The 27,705-nt window shown below is 30.8% G+C and overlaps 1 protein-coding gene and 1 long non-coding RNA gene across 2 annotated transcripts; both read left to right on the forward strand.

Annotated features, from left to right (window-relative positions):
- The first annotated feature begins 691 nt into the window (after positions 1–691).
- LOC107368794 (voltage-dependent calcium channel subunit alpha-2/delta-3) lies at positions 692–27,705 on the forward strand. The gene is made up of 15 exons (XM_015936681.3): positions 692–1,475; positions 4,854–4,935; positions 5,661–6,378; positions 6,969–7,558; positions 12,137–12,511; positions 12,716–12,775; positions 15,184–15,249; positions 15,314–15,388; positions 17,673–17,753; positions 17,847–17,942; positions 24,770–25,133; positions 25,271–25,355; positions 25,729–26,706; positions 26,784–26,982; positions 27,503–27,705. The coding sequence occupies exons 1-15, from the start codon at positions 1,369–1,371 to the stop codon at positions 27,623–27,625; spliced, it is 3,999 nt and encodes a 1,332-aa protein (XP_015792167.2). The 5' UTR covers positions 692–1,368; the 3' UTR covers positions 27,626–27,705.
- LOC149093665 (uncharacterized) lies at positions 21,740–24,649 on the forward strand. Its single transcript, XR_016199260.1, has 2 exons — positions 21,740–23,173; positions 23,384–24,649. It is a non-coding gene; the product is annotated as an uncharacterized LOC149093665 (long non-coding RNA).

The following is a 27,705-nucleotide window of genomic DNA, read 5'->3' on the forward strand; positions in this document are numbered from 1 at the left end:
TTTATTATGATTAACAGTGACTCGTCAATTAAAAGATCTTTTGAAGAAGCGATTAGCAAATAATCTATCGTGATATGCTTAATTGATGAAAAATCTGAACGAGATCTCAGTGCAACTTCATTAATCTTGATTGACTTTTGATTCCAGATTTGATTAGTCAATTGGAGGTCGAAGTAATCTAAACGAGCAATAAAAAATCCAATAAAAAGACTTAAAAAGTGATATTCGCTTACTTATACTGCTTTACTGAACAACTGTTTTTAAGGGAAAAAAACGAGAGGTGAACCAATAACTTGGACTCAGGTCTGAACTGTTTGCCGATTTACCGTTAAATAAACACTAATCAAGTACTTTAGCACCTCATCTTATCAATGCTATCAGGTTCCCACATCTTCACCTAACTTCACCTTCACCGACTTTGACGATACTTATTCTATACTCGCATTTGATTCTTTTGCTGGTGCTATTGTTTAGGTTCGTTTAATTTGGTATTATGGTTCTAGAGTAACTCGAGGTTCCAATAAATCTCTTCCCTCAATGGTCAGTTCTTCTTTTAGCCAGACTAATTAATTATTCAAAAGAATAAAATCTCATCATGTTAACAGCATTTCGCTAGATGGCATTGTTCATGGTTTGAATAACTCACTGAGCATCTTACGCAGCATCAACAAAATTATCATCATCTTTTTATATCCTCTGCAAGTTTATTTCAAGTCAACTTTTAACATTATAAATGATATATCTGAAGAGAGACAAAGAAATGAGTTCAAACGATAAATCTGAACGGAAACAGTTAAACTGTTATTCAGTCGAAAGTTGTAACCAAAAAAACATGTGTTTATGAGCCACTCAATGGATTAAAAACAAGTGACATTTGCAGTGAATTGATTCTGTGACCGAAGTGAATAAAAAAAATATGGTTAACTGGATCAAAGTTCAAAGGAAAGTCTCTCCAGTCAATTTGTTTTGTGACCAGAGGAACCATCGACATCACCATTGTTAATATTCAACTTGAACCATCAAAATTCACAAAGTGAAATTCAGAAACGTTGAGAAACGAAATACGCAAAAAAGGATAAAAATTGCGACGAACATCAGAAATCTCACAATGTTAATAGTCCAGTTTAAGTTGATCTTGGTGTTAATGTTTCCCTTTTTTGTCTCATTTTACTGAAGCTTTACATCTTTTTCTGGCTCATGTTGTTCATGATGCTGTTTACATCGATATAAATAGATTTTGAAAAAAGTTGGTTAAACTTTTTTCTTCTCTTCTCTTCATTGGCATCAACATCAGCAACATTGAATTACTTGAGAAGGAAAAGAGAAAGAAACGAATAGAAAGAAAAGGAAGATAAATTTTCATCAAGAATGAAGTTTACATCGAACCTTGTTAATCATTTCATCATTTTCATTGTCCTGATAAGTTGGAATCCATCGCAACTGTTTCAAGAGCAAACCAACCTTGATCAAGACCTGTAAGCCAACAAAACTTTTTTACACTCTTTTCAAAAGAACCAGAAAAAACTGTTATCCAAAAATGAACCCAAAAACTGGTATTACGAGAGTTAATTGAAAGAAGAGCTTAAATCGCAATTATTTGCTTTTAGCTAATTGGCTGAATGAAACAATGAGAAAGCAATTGAAATTAATAATAGAGTAAAGCGTTTTCATAAGAAACTTTGATTAGCTATTGTAAGATGAAAATTAAAACCATTTCAAGTGTTACAATGTTATCTTAATGCTTTAAGTGATTCAATCAAGTTTATAAAACCATGTTGGATGAGCAAACAAACAATTTAGACAAACAAAACAGATTTTATTAAATTGACTTTGCTGTTTGTTTGTTTTGATTCTTGTTCAATTAAATTGATTCCTCCATCTGTGTGCTGTGTAAAGTTCAATGTAAAGTTGTGATTATTGTGTCACTTAATTGTTGCTGGAAACGATGAAAGGTAACAAGATGAAACTAAATCAAGTTGCCTTCAACAAACAATCCCAGTGTATTACACTTTATCCATCCCAATCAATTCAAACGATTAACTATGGTTAAGATGGTGAGACTGGAAAATCAATTGACAACAAGATGCTGTAAATGAAAAAGAGGATAAAATCATTGACTGGATGAACAAAAGCATCTTCAGTCTAAACAACAGAAGAAGAGTCGAGAGAGAAAAAAGGAAATCTTTCGACTGACGATTCCAATAGTCAGAGAGATTGAACCAAACAAAGATTATCAATTGCAGTTTTCAGACGGGATGCTGAATGAGAAGGAAGAGAAGGAAGAAGATGAAGAAAGTTGAAAGATGGAATGATGAGAAGGGAAGAAAAATGAAAAAGAAAAATGAAGATGAAAAGTAGCCATAGGAGGGTAAAGTTTTGGTACGAAGATGAGGAGGAATAAGTGAAGAGAGTAATGGATAAGGAGAAGATGAAAAGGAGGAGGAAAAGAGTTATGTGGAGTTAAGTGCACGGCAGTGACTCTTCTAGCATCTTCATCGATCTGTTGAGGAAACAACATCAATGGGATGTTTTGCTCTTCCCTTCAACTTTTACTTCATCATCATCATTTTTTCTTCTCTTTTACTGATCTTTTTCTAGTTTCTCATTTTTTTCATCTTCCTCATCAACTCATCAACTCTACTCTAATCTTTACCCGATATCATTTTAACATCAACTCATCACTCTAGTCCGATCTGAAGACTCTCAAGATGAACATTCAAAGAGATGGAAAAATATTAAACTGTGATGATGAGATCAGTTAACTTGTTATTGTTTACTTTTTCATGTCACGAATTCAATTTTGTGCATTACACTCATTTTCAGGGTGAAATCGTTAATTTGATTGAAAATAAATCATATTAATGATGGTCAAGGAATAAAATAAACAAGTTAAAATGAATCAAAAATGGCTACTTTTCCAATTAGTTAAGGTAACAATTGACATTTGAAGCACACAATTGTTGTCTAGACTTTTGATTAAATTCAAGTGGATAACTTTACAATCTTTTAGGTAAATATTAGCTCGATCATCATTAGGAGTTGAATGTTATTCAAAGTTATCAAAATGATTCCTTTTGTTTTATTTTGAAACTTTAAAAGGATTTTCATTTAATACTTTTACAAGAATACAAAAATGCCTTAAGTTGATCTGTTTAAAAATTAATATCATCTTCAAACAATCAAATTATCTTAAATCTTTCTTTTCATCTCAACAGATTAATTTATATCATTTATAAACACGATTCAGCTTATTCAACTGAAAAGAAGCCTTTTGTGAAGCATTAATTCAGTAACAATGGTCACTTTCAATTCAACTTTTCATCATTCAACAATCAAACTCAATTAACAATCAAAGTCGTATTGAAATTGAAAGATTTTAGTTTCTATTCAGATAATCTTTACAAATCTTTAAATGAAGTTGATCGACGTTTTAAAGTCAGAATAATTCTTCGTGTTTTCCTTCCATTACGGTCGAACTCTATTATACAGAAATTCATTTAAAGACTATTCATTGGACTGAGTTGAACAATCTTATAATCTCGAATTAATGAATCAAAACTGCATCACATGGCTTTAGAATGAAATCGATCGAAAAGTATCTTAAACTGCTTTTGATTGAAGTCTTGAACCAACTATTATCAACTATTAATTGATTACATAAGGTTGACTTGATTGGATTGTAAAGTTGTCTCGATGAGAATCACAATTGAATCTTGATATTAACAAATGGTTTTAGCCTTTAACTGACCAACTCATCATTTTGTCCTTTTCGTATTCGCCTTTGATTACCTGGTTTTGTGTCAGTTTGGCTTCAATGATAATAACCTTAAATTTGTCTGTAATCAATGGATTATTAAGCCAATTATCTTTCATCTGATAATGCTAATAGCAGTAAACATTGAAATAGTCAACATGAAGGAAAAGATTTCTGTGTAATTCTCAATTTAGGACAAATCAGTATCATGTAATCACGCAATCAAACGTGAATCCACATTGTTCAACCTTATAAGAGTCAAAAACATAATATCTTCATCTTCAATATAAGTCTTTAAATTAAGCTGAAAAAACTCATCTACTAATGCTTCACCTTTGCATATGCTTTAATCATTACGGTAATTAACAATGATTCAGACTAAACATGATTAAAGCGCGAAAAGACAATTTTCTATTTTACAACTCCCTGTAACTCCCAATCAATATATTCATAAATATCAAATAAACTATTTATTTCAATTCAGCATTTCTCAAAACTTGAAATTCTTCCAATCCATGAATTCAATTTAACAAAATGTTGATCAAGCTTTAAGTGATAGTTTAAATCACTCCTGAATGAATAACCTGAAAAAGTGTCAGTAAAGTGTTGAAATGGTTAACCAAGAAAAGGGTGAAATTATCAGAGTAAATGTCATTGATGATAATCTAATCAAATCAATAAATCAATAAAAGATGAAGTTACAAAGTGAAAGAGTAAACACATCGATGAATACAAAACATATGCGGATGAAATCAGATCAGTTATAGCTTTTAAATAACATTAACCCCATGAAACTGATGATATACCAATCTAATTACTTAATTAACAATTACATTGAAATACATTTAAGTTCTGTTTCCAATCTAATTGGGATCATCAACAAATGACTAATGAAAGTTACATAAACATAAACCATAATTAAGCCTAAATTCTGGTTAAATAAATGCAAAAATACATTATAAAGTTAACTTGAAAGAATCACTAAAATTGGGTTTTGTCCTTTTCTGGTGCACATAAGATTACAATATTCATTTTCATTAGTTTGTTACATGTTTTGTTTTAATTATCAATTAACATCATTTCTCATTAATTTTTACAGAATCCGTCGTTGGGCCAACGATTTAAGTCAACATCTAAATCAATTTGTAAATCAAGAACTTTGCTATGAACAAATTAATCAGGTAATTATAATTATCGACTCAAGTCAATGTCGTTCAATATTCTGGGTTTTCTATTAATCTGGAAGAATCAGTTTGTGCATCTTTTGATTGCTGTGCCATTAATTTGAAACTAATCTGCCAACTAATTTTGATTGAAAGTTACAAGTAAATGTAATTATTAGTAAACAGAGTTCACTAACTCAAAGTTGATATCTTAAATGAAGTCCAATCATGACAATGAATATTCATCAGCGAACTAATTTATGCTAATTAAATGTACTAAATGATACCTTAGCAAAGATAGAGAAGGACATTTTTATCCTGTGAACCCTTTTCATAGTGATTAATCGAAAACCACTCAAATTAGAAACTTAGGGTTCGAATCAGGTTGGATTGAAGTAACTTGGATATTTTTAAATCATTTGTGAAGTAATCAGATTCATCATTGCTTTATGCTTTTAATTGTATCAGTCAATCAGTCGAAAAAGTTAAACTTGGGTAACTCAGAGAGTGAAGTGTGGATTCAACCAAATACATTCAATAGACAGATAGTTTCCGCAATCGAATTGGTCTTTATTGGCTAAATAAAGTTTAAGTTGAATGATCTTGTTACTCAGTTTTTATAAAATATGGCTATTGATCCCTTAAAAGTCAAACAGTTGAAATGATTCTCGAATAAGTGTGCAGAATGAAGATTTCTGCTATTTTCAGTCTAATTTTCATGTTTTGAATTTTCTATTTTGCAGAACTTTGCTGCAGGTGGAGCCATTCCAATCAAACAGGACACTGAAAGTCTTATTAGTGAGATTAAAAGTAAATTCGAGGCAATGTTCAAGAGGAAAAAGATGCTTACTATGAACATTGCCCGTCGTGCTGAGGAATTGGCAGAGAAACACATTTATGATTCCAATTTGAAGTTTGATTTTCCCGAAGTGAAGCGCCTTTATGAACCTGATCTTGTCCTAACAAACCTTTCAGTGCCACCGATAAAACTGCCAATGGAAACACCTAAAGAAGAAGAAGAATGGAGGAAACTGTGGGAAGATCCAAGATTTTTCCCTGTCCATGTTGAGCCTGATGAGCACTTCAAAGGAGTTGCAGTAAACACTAAAATGTCTGCCGTTCACCTTCCAGTCAACGTATATTACGGGCGCAATGAGACTAAAAATAGCATTAAATGGTCAACCGGACTGGATAAGGTGTTTACTTCGAATCACGAATATGATCCCGATTCGTATTGGCAGTTTTACTGTTCCATCGACGGTTTCCTACGAATATACCCACTTCATCATTGGCGTTATCCTGAGTTCTTCGTGAAACAAGCACCAACTCCACCACCTAATCAACCTCAATACATTAAGCCACTCGATTTATACGATTGTCGGGTTACACAATGGTTCATCAGAGCAGCTGCTTCACCCAAAGACATGGTAATACTTATTGATACAAGTGGATCAATGAAAGGTAATTACCGTTGTTAACAATCAATATTATTAGTTTACAAATTGGTCGACATTTGAAACCAACAAAACATTTGTGCGCTCAAAAGTTATTCATATATTACTAGCAAACATATTCAATCCTGAATGATACAAATACCTCACTAGTTTCATTCAAAATTAATAAATTGTGTGTCAATTCAAGTTTTCATGATCAATCAAACGAAGACAATTCACTAAAATTTACTCGACCAATCAATATGACAATTTGAGAAACAGAGAAGCAAAAAGTTCTAAATATAAAACCATTGCAAGATCAGAAGTTGCGCACAAAATGTATTATTAAATTGAATTGACCACTAATTGCCTGCAAACTATCATGTGTTTAACTCATAAGGTGAAATTTGAGGAATGAATAGAGTGAACAAATTGAATCATTTTACTACATAAATTACATGCTACATTAATGTAATTAATCACAACTATTAGTTTAAAAAGCACAAATTGATCAGTCCAAAGCTGATCATTAACTAACAAAATAAACACGCTAATCACTTCTGCCTTCATCCTTCATCTTCTTTATTCATTAAATCTTGTCCTTTTTCTTGTTGTCAGGTCAAAGACAAGCAATTGCCAAAGAAGTGGTAGTCAATATACTGGACACTTTGACTGAGAATGATTTTATTGGAGTATTTAACTATTCCTCTCGAATTGATTCAATAGTCGACTGTTTCAAGGATTCCCTTGTTCCAGCCTCTAAACAAAATGTTCAAATGTTTCGTGAAGCAGTTCAAACACTTAAAGTCAACAATCAATCAGAACTAATGTTAGCCTTAACCAAAGCCTACAACATACTTGGTTCATCCCGTCGATCAGGTTCAGGAGCCCAATGCAACCAACTGATAATGCTAGTGACTGATGGAGTAGCCGAAGACTTACAAAAAGAGTTGACCAAAATAGACGCCGAACATCGGGTTCGAATCTTTACTTACCTTGTAGGCAAAGAGATAACTGAAATCATGCCAACTCGCAACTTGGCATGCAACAATCGAGGTCGCTTCTCCCATATTAAAGACTTTTCCGATATAAGGGAACACGTTCAACAATATGTGGCCACTCTAAGTCGTCCAATAGTGTTGCTCCAAGGAAACAAATCAATCGAAGAGCGAACAGCCATTTTCACCTCAGTCTACGCAGATCACACGGTAAGCAATGATTAATCTCAATCAATCAAATGTTTATTATTTTTCTTTAAAACATTTCCCATTATTGTCACCTTAGTTGCAGGGTTAACACAGAACAATCATGTTTCTCTTTCAATGTTCATCTAAACAATTTCCTAGTTTAACCATGAACCCCTCAAAATAATTCAATTTGCTCAGCTTATAAATTATTTATTACATTGTGTTACAAAATATTAAACTCAATTTTGGTTCAAACTCATTTTTCCTTGTATTTCCTTGTTCTGCTGTTTTCATCAAAACAACAACAAAAACTGAACCAACAAAAAATACAAGTAAAAAAACGAGTAAACCAGACTGGAAACTCAATTTAAGTTATTCATTAGCTTTTCAAGTGAATACCAAGCAAGTTGCGAATAACTCGAACACTGAATCAAAGGTACAATTTAAATAATTGATGTAGACAAATGGTTTACAATTTACAGATGATAACTATTAATAGTAACATTTTAACAGTTTTTTCACCAAATTCAACTCATTTCCTTTTCCTGGATATCCTTTCAAGGAAAACTCAAGTGTCCAAAGATCATTTGTTATCGACTTTTCAGAACCTTTACAACTTTATCACTTTGAAACATTTCGTTTAACAAGTGATTAATAACCCGAATTGAGCAAAGAAAAATGTTGTTTTTTCTCAAAATGATCAAAGTTTAGTTGAATTGACGATGCTAAACTCAATACAAAATGATGTTTCATGTCAAATGTCTATCTGTTTGGACAGAAAACTTTGAATGTATAAAATTGAGATTCTTATTGATGTTTCCATTGCTCAGATTTGGCGTTTCCCTTCATTTTCACCATCATTATGATGAACAGCATCAGCATTTCCATTGCTTGGTCAATGTTCAATGATTAAATTGAACAAAATACAAGACAGACAAACATATTAAGATTAACATTGATATATACAGTAATGATAATTGTGTATAACTTTATCTTTCACATCTTTCAGCAAAAGCATGATTGAACAGGGAATGCATAATAATGAATAAAAAGGATAAAGAGCAAGAAAGAGGAAAGAGAAGAAAATAAAAAAGGAATTATTTGAAAGGAAATAATTTGAAGATTGATTGTAGACTATTATTTGGGTTTGATTGAGTAAGATCACGGTGTCTCATCATCTTTACTCTCATAACTATCATCAGTTTCGCCAGTTCTTTCAACATTTATACACAATTCCATCTGTATTCATGGATTCATGAATGTTTCCTTGGTTCACTCAATGTTAAACTGAAACCCATAATTAGACTAAAAGTGTAACAATTGTAAAGATTGTGCATCTATTAACTTGTATCTATACTTTCTTAGTTCATCTGATGGCTGGAAATGAAAACATTGAGCATTCCTTTCATCATCTTTTTCACGCAATCTTTTTTCACTCCCAGTTAAAGGGTAAAGAGTTTGCTGAATGAAATGGTGAAACTGTACATTAACCAATTGTCATTAAATGCAAAAATATCTATTGTTTCCTTTGAAGTAGAACAAAAAAGAGGAGAAGAAGAGGAAACGGAAGTTAACCTCCAAGGGATGCAGAACACACATGGAAAGATGAATGATGAGTAGATGAGTGATGAAAGGGAAGGCAAGAAATTGTAAGATGATAAATTTAACTAAAAAGATGTTGAGAGTTTGCATGGAAAAAGAAGATGAAACAAGATTTTGTTGGTGATCATCATGAAGACAGGACAGAAAAGATTGTCTTCTCTGTTTTTAGTCAAGTATGTGAATTGCTTATTTAATGGCTCAAGAGACAGAAAGAAAAGGGAAGACACAGAAATGATGAGCAGGAGGGAGAGGAAGAGGAGAAAAAACGATCAAGATGATGTTGATGTATTAACGTTGAAAGTGGAAGAATCAGAAAAATGAATGAAAAAATGTCCCAAAACAGAAGCACATGAAAATGAATGGCTTACAAGATGAGGATAAAACTGTTGACCTAACAAGTTTACTGTCTTAGGTTGGTTTCCATTAACATTTGCGGTTTACTCAGTAAAGTAAAAATATTGATGTTTCTTTTTTTCTCAGCTTCATTGTTCGATAACTTTATTTATTGTCTATTGTACTACTTTCCTTGTATTACATAAAGTTTCTTAGTTTATCAACAATAAACAATTTCCTCGAAATGCAAAGTTAATCAACATTTTAAACACTCAAAGTTCAATCTAAATCCTCGCACTTTTTGCATTTAATTCAAAATTTCATATTTTACTAAAAGAATTCTAAAGGGGAAAATGAATAAAGCAATTTGACTTTTCAACCAAAACCGTTTTAAAATTTCTTAATGATCATTTTAGATGAAATAACTTTGGATTGATGCTAGTGTTGAACAACATCTAGATTTGAAAAAGGTCGGAAAACGAGTCGAAAATAGTTTTCTCTACGAACGTATTCTCCAATTTTATATCGAAGATTTTGTTTCAAGCGAAAAAAACTGTTAGCAATTAAACAATCTACCCTTTTGAACAATTAAAGTACAGAACTTAGTCTCAGAATATTCTAAAAAACCTTCTTTTTCTCTGAATATGCTGATACGAAACAGAGTAAATGTTTATCAAGAATATTTTTTGCCTTTCTCTGATGATATTGAATGAAATTTCTAGAACGGTTGGGAATTGTTCAGAATTATCTTTGTTCAATTAGACAGAATCTAAGAGTTACAAGAATGCTGTCTTATATTAGAAAGTTGAGTTGATGTTGGTCAAGAAAATTGTTAAAACCTTGTTTTCCAATTACTTTACTCAATAAAAATTGATTCGATTCTGATGAACATTTCAATTTACTTGAATAACATTGAAAATAGACATTTATTATCATTTAAGTTGGCATAAAAGTAAACTTTTTTGTTCAATTTGATTGATATGTTCAAGTTTCTTGCTCTTGGATCAACATTGAATCATCTCTTTACTCGATCCATATTGACATCTCAATGATACTTTAACTCTACAGTTTGATTAACGAAGAGGTTAGAAGTTTATTGATACCACTTTCCTTTATTATTTTTAATGCCTTTACTTATCGTCCAATGTTAATCTTAATACGATTCCAAAGACTATCGAGTTTTCCTTTTTTCTCCTTCTGATGACTTTCCAGATTAACATGATGATATTATTATAAACACTTATCTATTTACATTATACAAGAAATCATTCAGTTTAGGCCGATGAACTTCACCATTAAACGCTATCCATTCCATCAAGTAGGTCATTCAACGAGATTTGGACAAAAACTTCAATGAATGTTGTTAATTAGCTATCAATTGGCATTCAGTTTAACTTTCAATTTCGAAGTTTTTTCTCTTGAATTAGCTTCAGATGAAATATTCTGATCAAAAGACCAGCTTAAAGTGTCTTTTCAATTCTGTAATCTGTTATTACAAATGCAAATTTCAACTCAAGGTTTGAATCGCTTAAAGTAAAGTTAAAGTGATTGCAAAAGTTTTGAAACATTTGTGAAAATAAGGTGAATATAGCATTCGTCGGTAACGAAAGTTTGATGACATTTGAAAATCTCATGAAAATGAAACTAAAAATTGAAAGATATTGGAGTTCAAGTTTGTATGACATTTGCAGAAATGTTTCATTTGAATTTTTCGTCTGAAGAATCTCAAATCTTAAAAGATTCTCGTAAATTGTGATGTTAAGATCAAAATTTTTCATCAAAACGAGTTAAATTTCAAGGTTCAAAACTGTAATTTGGAAATCAATAGTCGAGGTGAAAAACGAAAGGAAAGAAGAAAAATGTATGAAATTGAATTGATTGATAAATGGATGTGAAAAAAATGATAAAAAGTTGTTATTATTGTGTAGCAAAGTGTGTGTTTCAATGTGATTGGATAAACTTTTGATTAATACAATATTGCTGCTGATTCCTTAACATCAATCCATTGAAACACCGAGGCCTACCTTTTGATCTTGAAAATTCATCTCAAACTCAACCACTGGGATGATGAAAAGTTAAACCTTCAACACTGAAAATTACTCAATTTTCTTCTTCTTTCATTTTCTTCATCTTTTTCATCCTCTTTTCATCCTCTCTTCCTTCAAATGTTTGTGTCCAGTGAAAAGCTGATAAAATCCTCCGTATTTGGTTTCCCTGTTTTAGACTTTTGTTGTGGATTCTTTTTTCTCTTCTTTATCTTAATTCATCAATATTACCAAACTTTTCATCAGTTTAACAAATGATCAACTCCAAGCTAAACATGTTTACACCCGATTGTTGTTCACTTGATAAATTACTGAAACAACAGAACTGAACATTCTGTACTTCATCAATTTCCTTCAACTAAACTTAAACCTTTCAATTTAACGCTAAACGTTGTAAGCAAACAGTTTACAAAAATCATCAATATTTAGTTTTAAAAGTTAAACATTAAAACAATGTTCCCTTGAATCAGTTTATAACAAAGCCTGGAGACAAAAAGTTTTTGCAAATTGTCTTTATTTACTTATACCAACAAATAAGATGAAAAAAGATACATTTTTGTACTTTTTTCAAGTTGTTTTGTCTTTATTCATTCATTAATTGGAATGCTTCTTTACTCAGGAAATTGATTTAGCTCCATGGATCTGGGATGCTTTGGAACGAACCAACATTCGAGAAGCTTATCAACGTCGATTGAACCGATTACAGGAAGCTCGAGGTGAGGATGGAAACAACGTTTATCCCATTGATTCACCGGAAGAGAAAGACTATGAAGATGATTTGGAGAAGAAGATAGCAACTGAATATGATACTGTGCCTTTGAGGCAAACCCGTGAGACTGAAAAAGGTGATGAGCCGAGTAATGGGAACAAGGATGAAACAAAAACAGGTGAAACTGGATCAACTCAAATGGAGGGTTCGACTGAATCTGGTACAAATAATGGGCCACCTTATAGTGAGGAAGGTTCAGGGAAGAAAGAAAAATTCAAGCCTCGGGTAAATTTCACCTTATCAAGTCAAATTTCATCATTTCTATTTACTTCACATTTTTCTTCTTCTTTTCTCTCTGTTATTTATTCTTCGCTCCCCTGTAATAACTCTTATTCCGATTCTCATCTTTTCCTCAACCCTTATCATCTTGTTTCTACTTTTACCATTTTCTCATCTTCTTTTGTTCATTTTCTCTCTCCATTCCTTCAGCCTCCTTTTGATCTCATGACAACAATTGCAATTCCAGTCTTGAATCGCAGAAACTCAACGGTAAGTCTCAATGGACTTTACAGCAATCGTATCAACAACAACAGTAGCAACAAACCCAACTTGAAAACTAACGATAAAATTTGAGCCACTTTTCAGTAAAAGAAGTGAATAGAGAAAAGAAAAGAAAATTCAAGGATATTTATCCTTTTTCCATCTTCTTTCTTTTCTCTTCCCTGAAAAGATTTCATTTCTTGAAATGCATTGAAATCTCGATATACAAATGCAATCGACTCTCAATGGTTCAGCTATTCTAGTCTTTAATTTACAAAGAAAATAATAAAAGAAAGAAGAAAAAGCAAAAAAGAAAATAAAATCGAAATAAAAAACAAGATTTCCTCATTTTACCGGATATTATAGCCTTAAGTTGTCAATAACTGATATTATTATCGTCATCATTTTCATGATTCCAAGAAATTTGTTCCCTGACAATCAATGAAACCGCAAAAAGTGGGTTTATAATAGGTTAAATTGAAATTTAATTTAGTCTAAACGAGATAATCAAATGAATTCCAACAAATGAATTTCATATTCAATTTCCACTCAACATAATCAATCATTAGTTGTTCATCAATTTTTACATTAATATTTGATTTAAAGTCTAGAAGCTGAATAATCTTTCATTCTAGTTGGATAACTTCAACTATTCCATTTTAATATTGAACTTTGATTTCATTAATCAACTTTAATCATGGATGAGACAGCATTCAGTGTCTTCGCCATCATGTCTTCATGGTGATGATAAATGGTGAAATGTAATATTTGATTGTTATCATTATTGTTTCATAGATAATAGTTGATCAATCTGGAAACCTTTTAACTTGAGGTAAACAATCAAAAGATTAATCGAGACTCAATGGTAAACTCTGTCATCTAAAATGGAATGAAATATGATCTTATTTACCACTTTTACTGTTCTTCGTTAACCGGAAGAAGCTTCTTACCTTCCGGTCAGTAGATGATCAAAATTTTATCCCTTTTCATCGAAATATTGTAAAACTGATTTCGAGTCAATCAACAGCGAAACTAGTTTCTACTCAAGAAACGATGATATTCGAGTCATTTGTCCACTCCAGTCAATATTTAGCTTCACTCTTGCAGAATATTCAAATCAATCCCAAGAATAATAATTATCAAGTTCTCATTATAAATGACTTGGATCAGAACTCAGTTGAAGAAGCAAAAAGATTTTAAGAAAATCTCAGAAAGAATTGTTGAGCAAAATTAGAACTGATTGCATTGATTTAATGAAAGAACTGAATCAGCCTCACGCCAATCTTGGGAAACCTTTTGCATTTCAACAAAAAATATTGAACTATTTTCGTTTGAATACAAGCATTTTGAAAGTTAAAATGGTTTTGCTTCTGATCTCATTTCATGGCCATTTGGCTGGTTCAGGGTCAAGCCTTTTGAATCTTAGCCAATTTCGAAGTTTATTTTGTTACATTGAAGCTCTTTTTGCATTGAACTTTTATCGAGTCTGATGAATAAAATTGCAATTCTTTTGTCGATTGCAGTTGATTTGATTCGAGTAAACATTTATTTAGGAAACTTTTAAAAGGCGCATAAAGCGTACTTTAAGGAAAGAAGGAAAAGATATTGAATATTATTGAATATTAAGTTGAAGTTGACACTTGTTTTAGTCCTCTTAAATATGATAGTAGTTGTTACTTTACTTTGTTAACTTGCTGTTCATCTGATCTCTTGTTGTTATCATTATTATTGAATCTAGTTCAGTTGGAGTAAAAATTGTAAGAAATGAAAATGTTGAACGAAAAATAGACAAAGATGAAGATGGAAAAAGCAGTGAAACTAAACAATTGAGAGAAACAGAAAAATATGAAAGAAAAGAAGAAAATGATTGTATTAATAATAATGGTAACAGTTTTGTTTGAATTTCAACTTCTAATATCATTTAGACTTTCCCTTCTTTTCAACTATTATCATCATTTTCATTTCAGTCTCAGCATCATCTTTTCTTCTTCTTTTTCTTTGTCATATTAATCATTGGCATGAATTATTAGCTCAAAATTTGTCTCCAAATTCAGAGTCAAGAATATCTCATAAATCGTTCAATGTGAAAGGGTTAAACATGTTAACATGAAATGTCTTGCACAAGACTCAATGCTCTAGTAAACTGTAACTTTCACTCATCCATTAAGCTTCAAACATAACAATGTTAAAGCGTTTTTGTCTTTTATCAAAATCCATATTAACTTTTGGCGTCATCTTTGAGTCGATTTTTTGTTCTAAAAACTCGAAGCATTTTTCCATCGAAAAATGATTCTTTTGAACCATTGAAGTCGAAAAAGAAATTGAAATAAAATGAGAAATCTTTCGCTTCTCTTTGATTTTTTTAAAGCTTTTAATTTAACTAACATTTTCTTTAACTTTCCCATTATCTTGATTAGCTTTTAGGTGTTGCTGGAGTTGATATACCAATAACTGAAATGATAAAACTGATTCCAAGTTATAAGGTGAGTTTCAAACGCTTTTCAGTTTGATCAATGAAACAATTATTTCATGTTATTCGATATTCAGATTGGTGTCAATGGATATTCATTTAGCATAAACAATAATGGCTTTGTACTTTATCATCCAGACCTTCGAACTCTGGTAAGTGGAGAAACTTTTCTTTCCCAATTGCAACTGTTTCTCAACCTTTCTGAATATTACTTTAACTTATACAACTTTCATCACATTTAAACAAGTAAAAATTCATATCATGGTATAACCCCTGTTGAGAGATTGAGATAGGAATAAAAATTGAATCAAAAGAAGGAAAAGCCTTTTGTTTTTGCTCTCTTTTCTCCACTTTTTCCTGGTAAAGAGGTTCACAAGCAAAAAAGAAGTGTATTTCAACTCATAAATCCATCACAACTCCCAGTCAATCCAAGTTGTAATATCTATTCAATTCAAGTTCAACTTGCAAATCTATGAACCAGATAATCTGAGAAAGTAAGCCAAGAATGAAAATATGTTTAAATATTAGGAGAAGCAAAATTTGCAACAAAAAAAGTAATAAATACATTCAACTCAACTTCACTAAACTGTTCAATATTCATTTCATGATGAAACACAAACAGCTTTACTTCACCGTCAATTATGCATTTCCCTTGATTTAATAAGTTTAAATATTTACCATTTTCCCTCAAAACTTGGTCACATGAAACAGAATTTCTCTTGTCACCAATTTTCTGAAACTTTTCAAGATTGATTTATATACTTTAACATTCCCTGTTATGACACTGTGGATAAAGGGAAATGTTTATCTCAATGTTTTCCTTCAAACTTTGAATTCTCATTTCTTTCATATCAATGCTAGAAATTGTAATAACAATAATCTTTTTACATTTCTCAACATTCAGCTTCATGGAATGGTTCATGTTTAGCAGAAAATTTTACAACCTTTTATGTGCCATGAAAATGATTGCTTGTTTAGATATCAGAGCGAACAAGAAAAGTGAAGAAAAAGTTAACCTTTAAAGTTTATCATTACAGCTTTTGGATTTCAATTAGATTTGAATTCATTACTTTCTGTGAACAACAGAGAAGAAGAAAAATTGAAAAATAAATTGAAATGAAGAAAAGAAAAGAAAATTTTCTTGATAAACTTTTTTCTTCAGGAAAGACTTTTCTTGTTCCTTTGCATAGTAATCATTGAATGAAACATAAATTGATATTCTTTTGAAATTGCAATACTTTTTCAGTAAAAATCTGATTCTGTTAATTGATGAAATTGAATGAAAAACAATCTTGTTTCTTAATCTGGTAATGCAGTTTGAAACATTTCTTCTGGTCATCATCATAATCATGTTCATTTCATGTTTAAAGATCATTTTCACGTAACTTCACTTTTTTCCGTTCCAAAATCTTGTTCATCTTTACTCAGGAAATTAGATGTTCACTTAACTCGTTTAGCCATCATGATAATCATCAGAAGATGATTATTATCTCACAAAATCAGAAAGAATCACAAGAGAAATGTTTAGCATTGTGTTCGTTCCAACACTTTTCAACCGATATGTTTCATCCAGAACATGATTCCCATTGAAATCAAGTTATTAGTAAATTGTTTCAGTGCTTTTCCAGTGTCTCAAATGAAACAATAAAAAATGTTTAAAAGTTAATTGCTGGTTCAAATCAAACTCAAAATGATCAATGAGTTTAAGTTGAGTGAAAAAATCAAATTAAATCGTTTATCATTTGTTCGTTTTCATCGAAAACCTTATTTCTTGTTAATTACCATGTAAAGTTAACCAGTTTCAGTAGTTGAACAATTTGTTGAAAAGTTAATAATAGTGTTTGGAAAAGAGTTAATCAGTCATTCAATTAACGTTAATTATCCTTTTCTTAATTTATATCATTAATTTCGTCTTCGAAATTGATTTCATTTTCATTTTTAAAATTTGCTTTTCTCTTGGTACTTTTATACGCAATTCAATCAATCATTCAGCGTCGATTGATTAATCAAGTTTGATCGAAGGTTTACTCAAACAATTCGTTCTATTTGCATCGAATTTTTCGAGTTTGGATAATTCAATTATAAATTCTTGAAGGAAAAGTTAGTTTCAAGAAGCAAATCTCATTATTATGTGTTAAGTTGTTAATTTATCTCTTCAATGTTCATCATGAAACGTTGAAATTAAAAAATACTTACAATTATAACTAAAACACTGCAAGAGTTGAATGGATTTCATGAAACCCAACTTTTAAAGTTTTCAAAGTTTTATTAAGTTTGTATTCGAATTGCTAGAGATCTTTGGCAGAAAAAAGTTGGTTGAAAATGAATGAATTTCGAGTTTAAAAGATGAAAAGTTGTAAATTTCAGTTTCGAAAAGTGAAGTTATTTCGAAGAACAAATTTTACGATTAATTTCTCATTTCGATTATCTTTTCAGTTTCAAAATCTTCTCAAACCATATTACAGTTCAGTTGATATTCTGGAGATTGAACTTGGTGATAATAAAAAGGAAGCTCGGGTAAATATTCAGTTTTATTGTTTTTATTGAAGCAAATCATTGCCTTAGGTTCTGTAATTGGCTAATCAAATGTTCATCTCTTTATTTCAACAGCAATTCAGTCCTGATTTGGTTGAGATGCGTAAAAGCATGATTTACCGTAAAAATGATTGTCGTACAATTAAAACTAAACTGCACATCGATTCAATGGTAAGTAAATGAAAAATGAAATTTTCTGTTAAACTTGCATTCTTCTGCATTTGATACTTTTTAACCTTATTCAACCTCAAAAACAGCAAAATGTTTGAGTAATTGAATGAAAATGAAGTACTTTATTCTGCATTATTTATCCGTTTCACTGAATTATATTTAGATGTATTGGATTTGCTTGAGTTGGTAAAACAAAGAAAATTTTTCTTCTTCTTTTACCTTCTTTGGTTAAAGTTTAACTTGAACAGTCTCTGGTGAGCTCTGTTTACTTCATAATAATAAACAGATTGGGAATGCTTTTTGCTTTCAATTGATTTACGAAATATGCAGAATGACGAATGGAATGTGAACATCTGTAATTTGAATTAGTACCAGTTGTGGTGCACCTAATTGCGATCGAATTTTTAAAACTTTAAAATGTTCGTACTTACTGCATAGACTGAATAAACTTTTGTAGAGCGGTGAGTTGGGTTGAGCGGCGAGTTTAAAAGCCAAGGATTTTATTCGACTTATTTCTTACCAAGTCGAGTCGCTCACTTTGTTCGTTGCATTTGTGACGTAACTTTAAGTCTTCTTTATTGTTGTTGTTTGAACATTTCCCTTCAATATGCTTGTCATCTTAAGATGCATTAAAAGTTATTATAGTAAGTTCATATCGACATTTGTCGATGGAGATTGGAATTGAATTGTACAAAATTAACTTCAAAGGACAAAAAATCAACAAAATAACAAGATTTATTTGGATAACATTTTGTCTGGTAGTTTAAGTACTTTGGGATTGAATAGCAGAACATTCAGCAAATCTATTAGATTTTAGCGTTTAGTTTATTATCGAGTTTGATCATTGTTTTGATCACAGAATTTATAGTTTATAGTTCGCTGATTATTTACTTATTTCCTTGTCTAAATTAAGAATCCATCAGAATGCAAATGTTTTATATTGTCCAAGTCCAATGACAAAGATTTTAATTTACTTTAGACAGAAAAAGTATTTGGTAAACTTGGATTGAGAAAACTGCAAATTCTGTGTAATCATGAACAAAACTCATGATCAAATTGAATGCTAGAACTAAATAAATTGTCTGTAAAAACTGTGATTAATTTGAAGGTTTCAATTGATTTGAGCATTTCTCGAGGTTGATATTTATTCAAGTTGATTGAGTTTTATTTTCATCTGATTGAAGCTTTGATTAGTCAGATTTATTTACGTAAAAAGTTTTGATTCTATAGCATTTCATCGTAAATCAGGTTCATTTTATTTCAATAAAAATTTCATTTCAAAAAGGTAAAAGTTTGAACATTTTATTGAAAATATTTGAAATCAATCAGAGACAATTTACTCGAAATTGAAATGAAAGTTATCAATTGAAAAGTTTATTATTTTGAGGTTGAATGTTTCCCAATTGGTTTCACTTAGAAGAGGAATTAATAGAAAAATTGAACTTTTTTTGCTTTTCATCTGCAATCCATTCTAATAAGATTAGATGAAAAAATGAGATCTCAAGAGTTATTAATGATTGTTGCCTGTAATTGTCACCCTGAGTAAGTTTTGTAAGAAATTATTTTCCAACCTTCTTTAATAAATCGTTGAATGGGTTCTCCATTTGAACAGGCGAAAGGCTAAACTTGTACAAGTGACTTTCGATCAATTACCTGAATCAATTGGATTCAGATTCAGATGAACATGATTTTCTTCTCCATTCTTTTCCTCATCGATTTCGCATGCATTTGTAAATAGTTGTAATATATTTATACATCTGAACGAGAAGAAAAATATCCATCACCAACATTCGGTTCTTTTAATGGTTTCCAAAAGATTACTCACAGATCTTTTCATGTTGTTGATGATGTTGATTGTTATGATGATGATGATGCTGCTAGTTATTATTATTATTATATCATCATCACAATCATTGTGACAAGAAGAGAAGAAAAGAGCATCGCACTGATGGCAATCGTAATCATGGTTATTCATGGAGATGAAATGAATTACTTTTCCTTTCAATTGTCAACTTTGCACATTAAATTGATACTTTTCAACATTTCAATGAAAAATGTGATCGAAAAGCGCCTTTTTATCTCTAGATAAATGATGTTCAAAGTGAAAATTGGTTAGCAAATTCAGTTGAAAGGCAAAGAATTAGATTGAACAAGGTTAATCAAATCGATTGAAACTTTTTTTTCCTTTAAATTGTTTTCCATCAATTCATTTAAACGGATCAAATTTAACACGTAACAGTTAATGATGTTAACCTTTTTTCTTGTTTTCTTTTCATTTTACCCTGAAAAATCAACTCTCATGAGCCAGGTTCAATTACATGATTATACTGAGCCTTAATGATTCTCTAAAGATGAATCATTAACACATTGATTCACCATTTGATCAGATAATTATGTATTTCATTGTTGATATAACTTTCATTTCAACTGATTTCATTTACCAGCTTAATGTTGCTATTTGTATCAAGTTAATTGTTTGCTTTCTGTTCAATATCTTTGAGCTTTTAAAGCTAAAAATACTTTCATTTTTGACAATAACATTGATTGAAACAATTGAGTTTTCATGTTTTTGCACCTCAATTTTTGCTCTTTTTTGCTGCTTCTTTTCTTGTTCCATCTTTAACCAAGTTTACAATTAATGTTCAGCTGACAATGATTATAATTATGCTAATTAATGGTAAGAGAAGAGTTGGAATGAAAATGAGATTAGTTTTAATACATTGACAATTACCCAAAGTAAGTTGATACTCTTTCCTTGGATGCACCAATTAACATAATTTATTGTTAGCTCATCATCATCAGTCTATTGTTGCTGCTAATTAATCTTAATTTTATGTCTTAGTCTCTTTGGAATGATTAATCAATAATTGTAATGATTACAGTTGAATGGGAAAACGCAGCTTAAATGACAATTTTATCCTCACTTAAAAGATGTTTTATTAACATACAATGGAAATACAAAAAATGAATCTTGTCCATTTGACGACATTTTATTCACTTACCTTTATCTTGGATTAAATGTTATTTGGTTAATAGTCTTTCAGTCATTGTTTAACATGCAAATCGACAATTTATCAAAGCAGATTAACCAAATAGTCAATCATTAATCAAACATATACACAGCATACACTTTCAAATGTTTGCGTTTCAACATTGAAATGGCTTGAATAGACATTAGTTTAACTTGACCAACAAGCCCAATCAATTGTCAAATTGGTCCATTATGTTTATAATAACAAACAGATGAGTACAAACCTTTCCAATTACAGTGTAAAATGATCAAACTTTGTCCCATTCCTTTTGGTACTGTCAAATTGAACGACAATTAACTCCAGTTGAGTTGATGATTATCATTGAAAGGCTAAAATAATAACTATTATCATCAGTCATTGGATCTTTTTCTGGTTCCTTTCATCTGGTCATCTGATATAACATTAACCTAACTACATCACCAACAGCACGAATAATAACAATAATAATAACATGATATATTGTAAGTGTACCACAAATTATATGTACACAAATTCATTGACAATATAAGACAATTTGATGGCAGTTATTCACATTTCAAATGATGGGAAATTTGAGAAACTGCAAGTTCCACCATTATTATTATCTCCAACAATTATTTGTCACCTAAATGAATATTCAGAAATTAATACACCAATAAACAGATAAATCAGTTTATAAATCGCTTTCATCAACAAACTCATAAACAGTAATCAAAGATTTTTGCTTCTCACCGTCGCCATCTTACGAAAGAAAGGATTAATTAAAAAAGATATTAAATCCCGCTCTTTCAAGGATTGATCTTAAAATATCTGTAAATCTTTAAACATGGTGCTCAAACTAAGCTCTTAACATGATTAATCAACCACATTATACTGTTTGAATTGGTTTCTGATTAACAGTTAAACAGTTAATAAATCATCGTCTGATCGTATCTGCAATGTGATTTACCGTGAAGGTTGCTTGTTACAAATCTTTGGTTTTCATTGAAAGGTTGGTTTTTTGCTTTGTCAGCATTCATCTATTGCATCTTTACAATTCATAACAAAAGACGGAGTAGAGGGAAAATTGTCTAATGTCCACTTAATTGTCAACTGCCGTTAATTCATGCTTGGATTTATCCGTTTTTTGCCTGTGATGGACCCTTTCTGATACATTTGAGCCTTTTTTTGGAAATTTAAAAGATTTGAGAAGCAGGTGTTGTTGAATATTCTTGATTAATTTGGTTAAAATATTGGCTTATTAAGGTCACATGTGGATTTCAGCCATCAATTTTCTCCAATCTTTGCCTGATGTTAAAAGGATTTTGACCAATAAACTTTGTTCGCTGGATAATCAAAGTTTTTTGTCAAATAACTTACCAATGGTGTGTTTAATGGGCAAAAATGAATTGACTGGAATTACATTGAAGATGGAGTAAATGGTTTGGTGAAACAATGTTGTTTCAATAAATCGTTTCTCCGACAAATACCTTATACCACGAATGAAATAAATGATGATTATGATGGTGATTATTATTACTTCTGTTATGATGGTGATGATGATGACAAGAAAGGTGATAAATATAATAGAAAACTAATGTTACTAAAAGATATTTCATTCAATGGATAACTGAAATTGTACTGCACATTGAATTTCATTATTTCTCACCTTTTCTGTTTCTCTCTATTGGTCTATCCTGATTACGATGGTTAACTCACAAATAATCAATCTGATTATTGTTTGATCTGTTTTACAATTGAATAACCGGATTAACTGATTGTTATTGAAGCTCAAACATCTCTAACCACGTTCAACGTTAACATTTCCCAACATCAACAACAATAACAAAGCAATAGAGTTTAATCTTTGATGTGGGCTGATAAAAAGTAACATTGACTTTTACCTTGTTGACATGGCATAATATCATTATCAGTTCATGACTTTGTCTATCATCTCTTGTATGGATTTCAATGAATTCATCTCTTTTATCAATCTCTGAAGGAATTACACCAAAACTTGTGATTCACTCACACTTTTGCCTAACCATATATGAGACTTGCAACTGGCAAAACTATCCATAATTAATGAGGAATGATGGAATGGAATTATTCTTAATATTTACAACAGTAATTATTGTTATTACCCTTCAATGTCAATCATAATATTACTTTGGATTTTGGCTGTTACTCAATGATAACAACAATGAATTTCTGTATAATCGTACGGCTAGTTATATTAAGGTTTGTAGATTTTGAAGCAAAAAAATATTTTCTGACAGGAAATTATTGAGCCTTTAATGCTACCAAATAATTCATTTAAACATAAACACGTAATCTACATGATGATACATGATGATCGACTTTTGAAATTTGCTTCAAATATATTCAATCTTACAATATTAATCATTTTACTTTTTACTTTCTCTTTTTTTTCTTTCATGCTATTATTAGATTTCAAATATTTGCTTATTATTTTGACATTTGGATGACATTTTTGTTTTTTTCAATATTATTTCCATTTCTTGGTTTCCTCTATTTTCTTGGGCTCATCCTCATGTCGTTTTGACTTCCAACTCAACAAAAGATTAAACAAGATTACTTTTGAAAAGGCCCGAGACCATATCAATAACATTTCAATTTTTACCCAACAACATTCTGATATGTACAATTTCACATGAAATTACATGGCTCACTTCAAACCTCAATGCTTATCATGTGTGTGTGTATACCGAGAAACATTTTGTTGATGGTAAACAAAACTATTAAAAAAGGCTTGCGGACAATCAAAACAAAGACTGTCAAAGTGGATAAACATTGGTCATCCAGCGATATAAAGAAATTAACCTTCCTGTCCGTTAACTTTACCATCTAATATCATCATTGTTTATTTATTTAATTTGATTTTCCATTTTTATATCAACAAGACCCAATGATTGTATTTCAACTTGAAATGCTCAACTTTTCCAATATAAATGGTCTTATTTGTCTGTCTACTTCACAATTATAGACAATGATCAAAAATATCAATCGCTACTGAATACAATCTGCTGAGAAAGTTATTCTTATTTTATTGTTTATTCTGGTGAATCTATCTAAACTTTAAGTTTTGAAAATTAAGTTAATAATTTATAATTAGCGGCAAAATATCAGCTATTGATACTTAATGGATCCAAGTAGTATATGTATCTCTATTTGGATTGAGATACGATAAAAGTACAATGATTCAACTTTAACAGTTAACATTGTCGCATTTTAATTTAATTTTATCCAAGGTGTATTATTTCATTTTTCATATCTATCAACTTCTGATTTCATCCTTGTTGAACGTTTATATTCACAATTTCATGCTATTAATCTATTAATCTTCATCAATCAGCAATCTTGACTTGCTCTTATTAAACCTTTTCCCTCTTTTTTCTCGTCTGCCTTGTCTCAGCAAATCAGTTCAATCGTATACAATGGATATAAGTTATATAATATTATTATCGCTATCATCATCATTAACTGAAAAACAACCAATGTTCAGTCTCAATGTTGAATTGGTGGACAAGTTTTCTTTTGTAGTGATCAATCGTTGATAACTTCAATTTTAATGGGTTCCTCTTCGTGTGTTAGTCTTCTTAAAAGATTGTCTCTGTGTTGTTATATGTGACCATAATATTACAAATAGTAATACAAACAAAAATCGATTCACTAAGGTCTAAAATTTAAAATCGATGTTAATTTTTTTGAAGCTTTACTTCCAGTTAAAATACTCTCGACATTTTTATGGAAATGTCATTGTTCCATTTCATTATTTGACTTTACTTTTTCCCCCCATTTTTGTCTTGCTTACAGAATCGAGGTTTGACAAGATTAAACAAATATTGTTGGACTGCTATTGATGATACACCATTTATTATGGCCATTGCACTTCCTGAAACTTATGGTTTAAGTACAATCAAGGGTCAAATCGACGCCACAAGTTCCCCTGATTTTAACCAATATTTCGCAGCAAATGATTGGTATGTTCATCCAGACTGGGTATATTGCTACGTAAACCCTCGAAATCGTGGTGATCCGGCAAATAAATCAATCAATCCTGCATCTATGATAAAAATGTTTCTCAATCGGTGGAGAGATGAAGGTGAAAAAGCAATTGATTGGATTGGGTCGCTGGAAACAAATGCGGGTGGAATCGCTTCAACTAAACCATTTTTCTGTAAGAAATCTTCAAATGACTACTTGACATCATTAAAGTGGTTGATGCTGAAGTCGTTACAGGCTTTTATGGTCATCATACCACCATCATCATGTAAATAATTTGCAATGTTATTAAAATAATTTTTTTCAATTTAGGTGATCGTGAGCTAATTGAAAGACTGATCTACGATGCTAAATTCACGAAAATCAACTTTGATCAATGTAAATCGAATATTACAAGGTAAGTTGAAGCGACAATTTTATTTTGTAATATTTGTTTAAAACAGTTAAAGTAAATGAGTTGCAAAGATATTGAATGAGATACTTTGTTTTTGTTTGTTCACGAGAAAAAATTCCAACTGACAATGAAAAAGATATTCTAGCGGTCATCTTCTGATTATACAGCATCCATTAGTGAGGAAATGTACTTCATTTTTTCAATGTCTCTGTGTAGAAAGGTATATGATAATAAAACTTCATTGCAATTTCATTAATTAACTGTATCAATTAAGAAAACTCATGAAATCAATGATAATTTAGACTCATAATTTAAAATTGCATACAATTATTAACAATTTTATAATTTCATTTTGATTTATCTTTATTTTTCCCAGAAAACCTGATCTCAAATTCATCATGAAACTTTTGTCGACTCGCTCTGGTCTAACTCGAGTTAAATTGTACCCAAATGATGACCCCTTGTCTTTATCAAACTTACCAGATAATTTTATTCCAGATCGTTCAATTGATGAGCAATTTTACCAGAGATCAGTTGAATTTGCAACTCGGTACAAGGAATCTTCATTATTATTTTCAGTTCCCTTCGACCTTGTTTCAACCGGTAAACATATTAAAGATGTTTATATTTCCGTCTCAAAAGCAATTTTCTTGGCCTCTAAGAATTCAAAAGTTACTGATGTTCCGGTTGGTTCAATATTGGGTCGAATACCTTATAAACCTTTTGCTGAAGCCTTTCTACGATCCTCTTCAATTTGTACCGGAGACAACTGTCTCATTAATTGTGATTCCAGTGAAATTGATTGCCTTCTATTGGATAACAATGGATATATTATCACCTCTGATCGAGATTGGCAAGATCCCGATGGCCTTGTTCACTATACAGGACTTTTTTATGGACAATTAGACAATGATTTGTTTACCGATTTAATCGACATTGGTCTATACACTAAAATACGCATTTATGATTATCAAGCCATTTGTATTTCTGAAGGCGAACGTCGAAGTGCAGCTTCATCAATATGGTCTACCTTAGATCGGATCAAGCAACTTATCACCTGGATAATTGGCCAGTTTGTATTTAGCATGATTAAACTGTTTATAACGATTGATTGGACAAACCATTATTCACACGTTTTTGCTGATTACTTTTTACCCTCTGATTATGATACAAGTTACCTGCAGAGGCAAGCACGTCTCGATTACTTCAACAATTCCGCTGGTAATTTGATTGCTCCTGCAAGAACAACATTTTATCCGTGTGATAAGTTTTATTATCTTTATGAAGCTCAAAATTTGAAGAAATTTTCAGATCCAACTTCCCGTACTTATACATTAGAGGATGGATGTGAACAGTGAGTACTATTGAATGCAGTCCATCAATTCAATCTTTTAAAAACTTTCTTTTCGTTTTCTCATTTTATTTGTATAGAAATTATGTCGTCCAATGGATTCCACAGACAAATTTGATTCTCCTCGTTTCTCACAATCAGTGTCCATCATCGCCTAAAAGACAATCAATTATCCGTAAAGAGGTTAATTATGAATCCAAAAATCCATGTGAAAAATTTAACAATCGACGCAAATTTGAACGAAAACGCCCTGAATCTTGTTTTGACTTCCACAAAAAGGTAAATAATCAACACACTTCACAGACATATGTTCAGGATGAAGCTAATTTTTAGTTGAAATATTCCAAGTATGAGTTTTATTCAAACACATTTTTGATTTTAGATGTGTCATCTATTAAGGAGATGGCGATCATTTTCAAAAAGCAATTCTCTTCCAACTATTGCTGACATTTATATGAAGTTATTCATTGTATTGTCAAATATCGATACAATATGTCAATAATGAGTCTCAATCAAACTTGAATTCATATTTGTTACTAACGATGTAAGTGAATTTAAAGTATCTAATCAAATAAAATGGCGCTGAATAAAACTCAGAGGTTGGAATGCTTCTAAAATGATTGAAAAATCAAGCCGAAACCTAGTTATATTAAGGAAATCTGTATCCTAAATGGTTTAAGTGCTATTCAATAGATGAGCTGAACAATAACTGCTCTGTATTCAAAACTTCAAGTTACCATAAATCTTTTTTGCACAGTTTTTAATTTTAATATTTAAATTTTTCTTTTCATTTATCTAGGAATTCAACATTTCTAAACATGACTGTGGTCGAGGAAGCCACCTTGGATCTTTAGGAATAATTGCCTTAATTTCTTGGTGCATTTTAGTCAATAATCTCATCACTTTGTTAACAAATAGCTAATAAAAAAATTTCATTAATTTTTTTTAATTTAAAGCCAAAGCAATAAAATGAACGTAAAGTGATCAAGATTCAAAGTTTAA

Source organism: Tetranychus urticae, chromosome 2, assembly GCF_039701765.1.
Source record: "Tetranychus urticae isolate SD_2017Ah chromosome 2, NJAU_TeUrti_SD_1.0, whole genome shotgun sequence".
Classification (NCBI taxonomy): Eukaryota; Metazoa; Arthropoda; class Arachnida; order Trombidiformes; family Tetranychidae; genus Tetranychus; species Tetranychus urticae.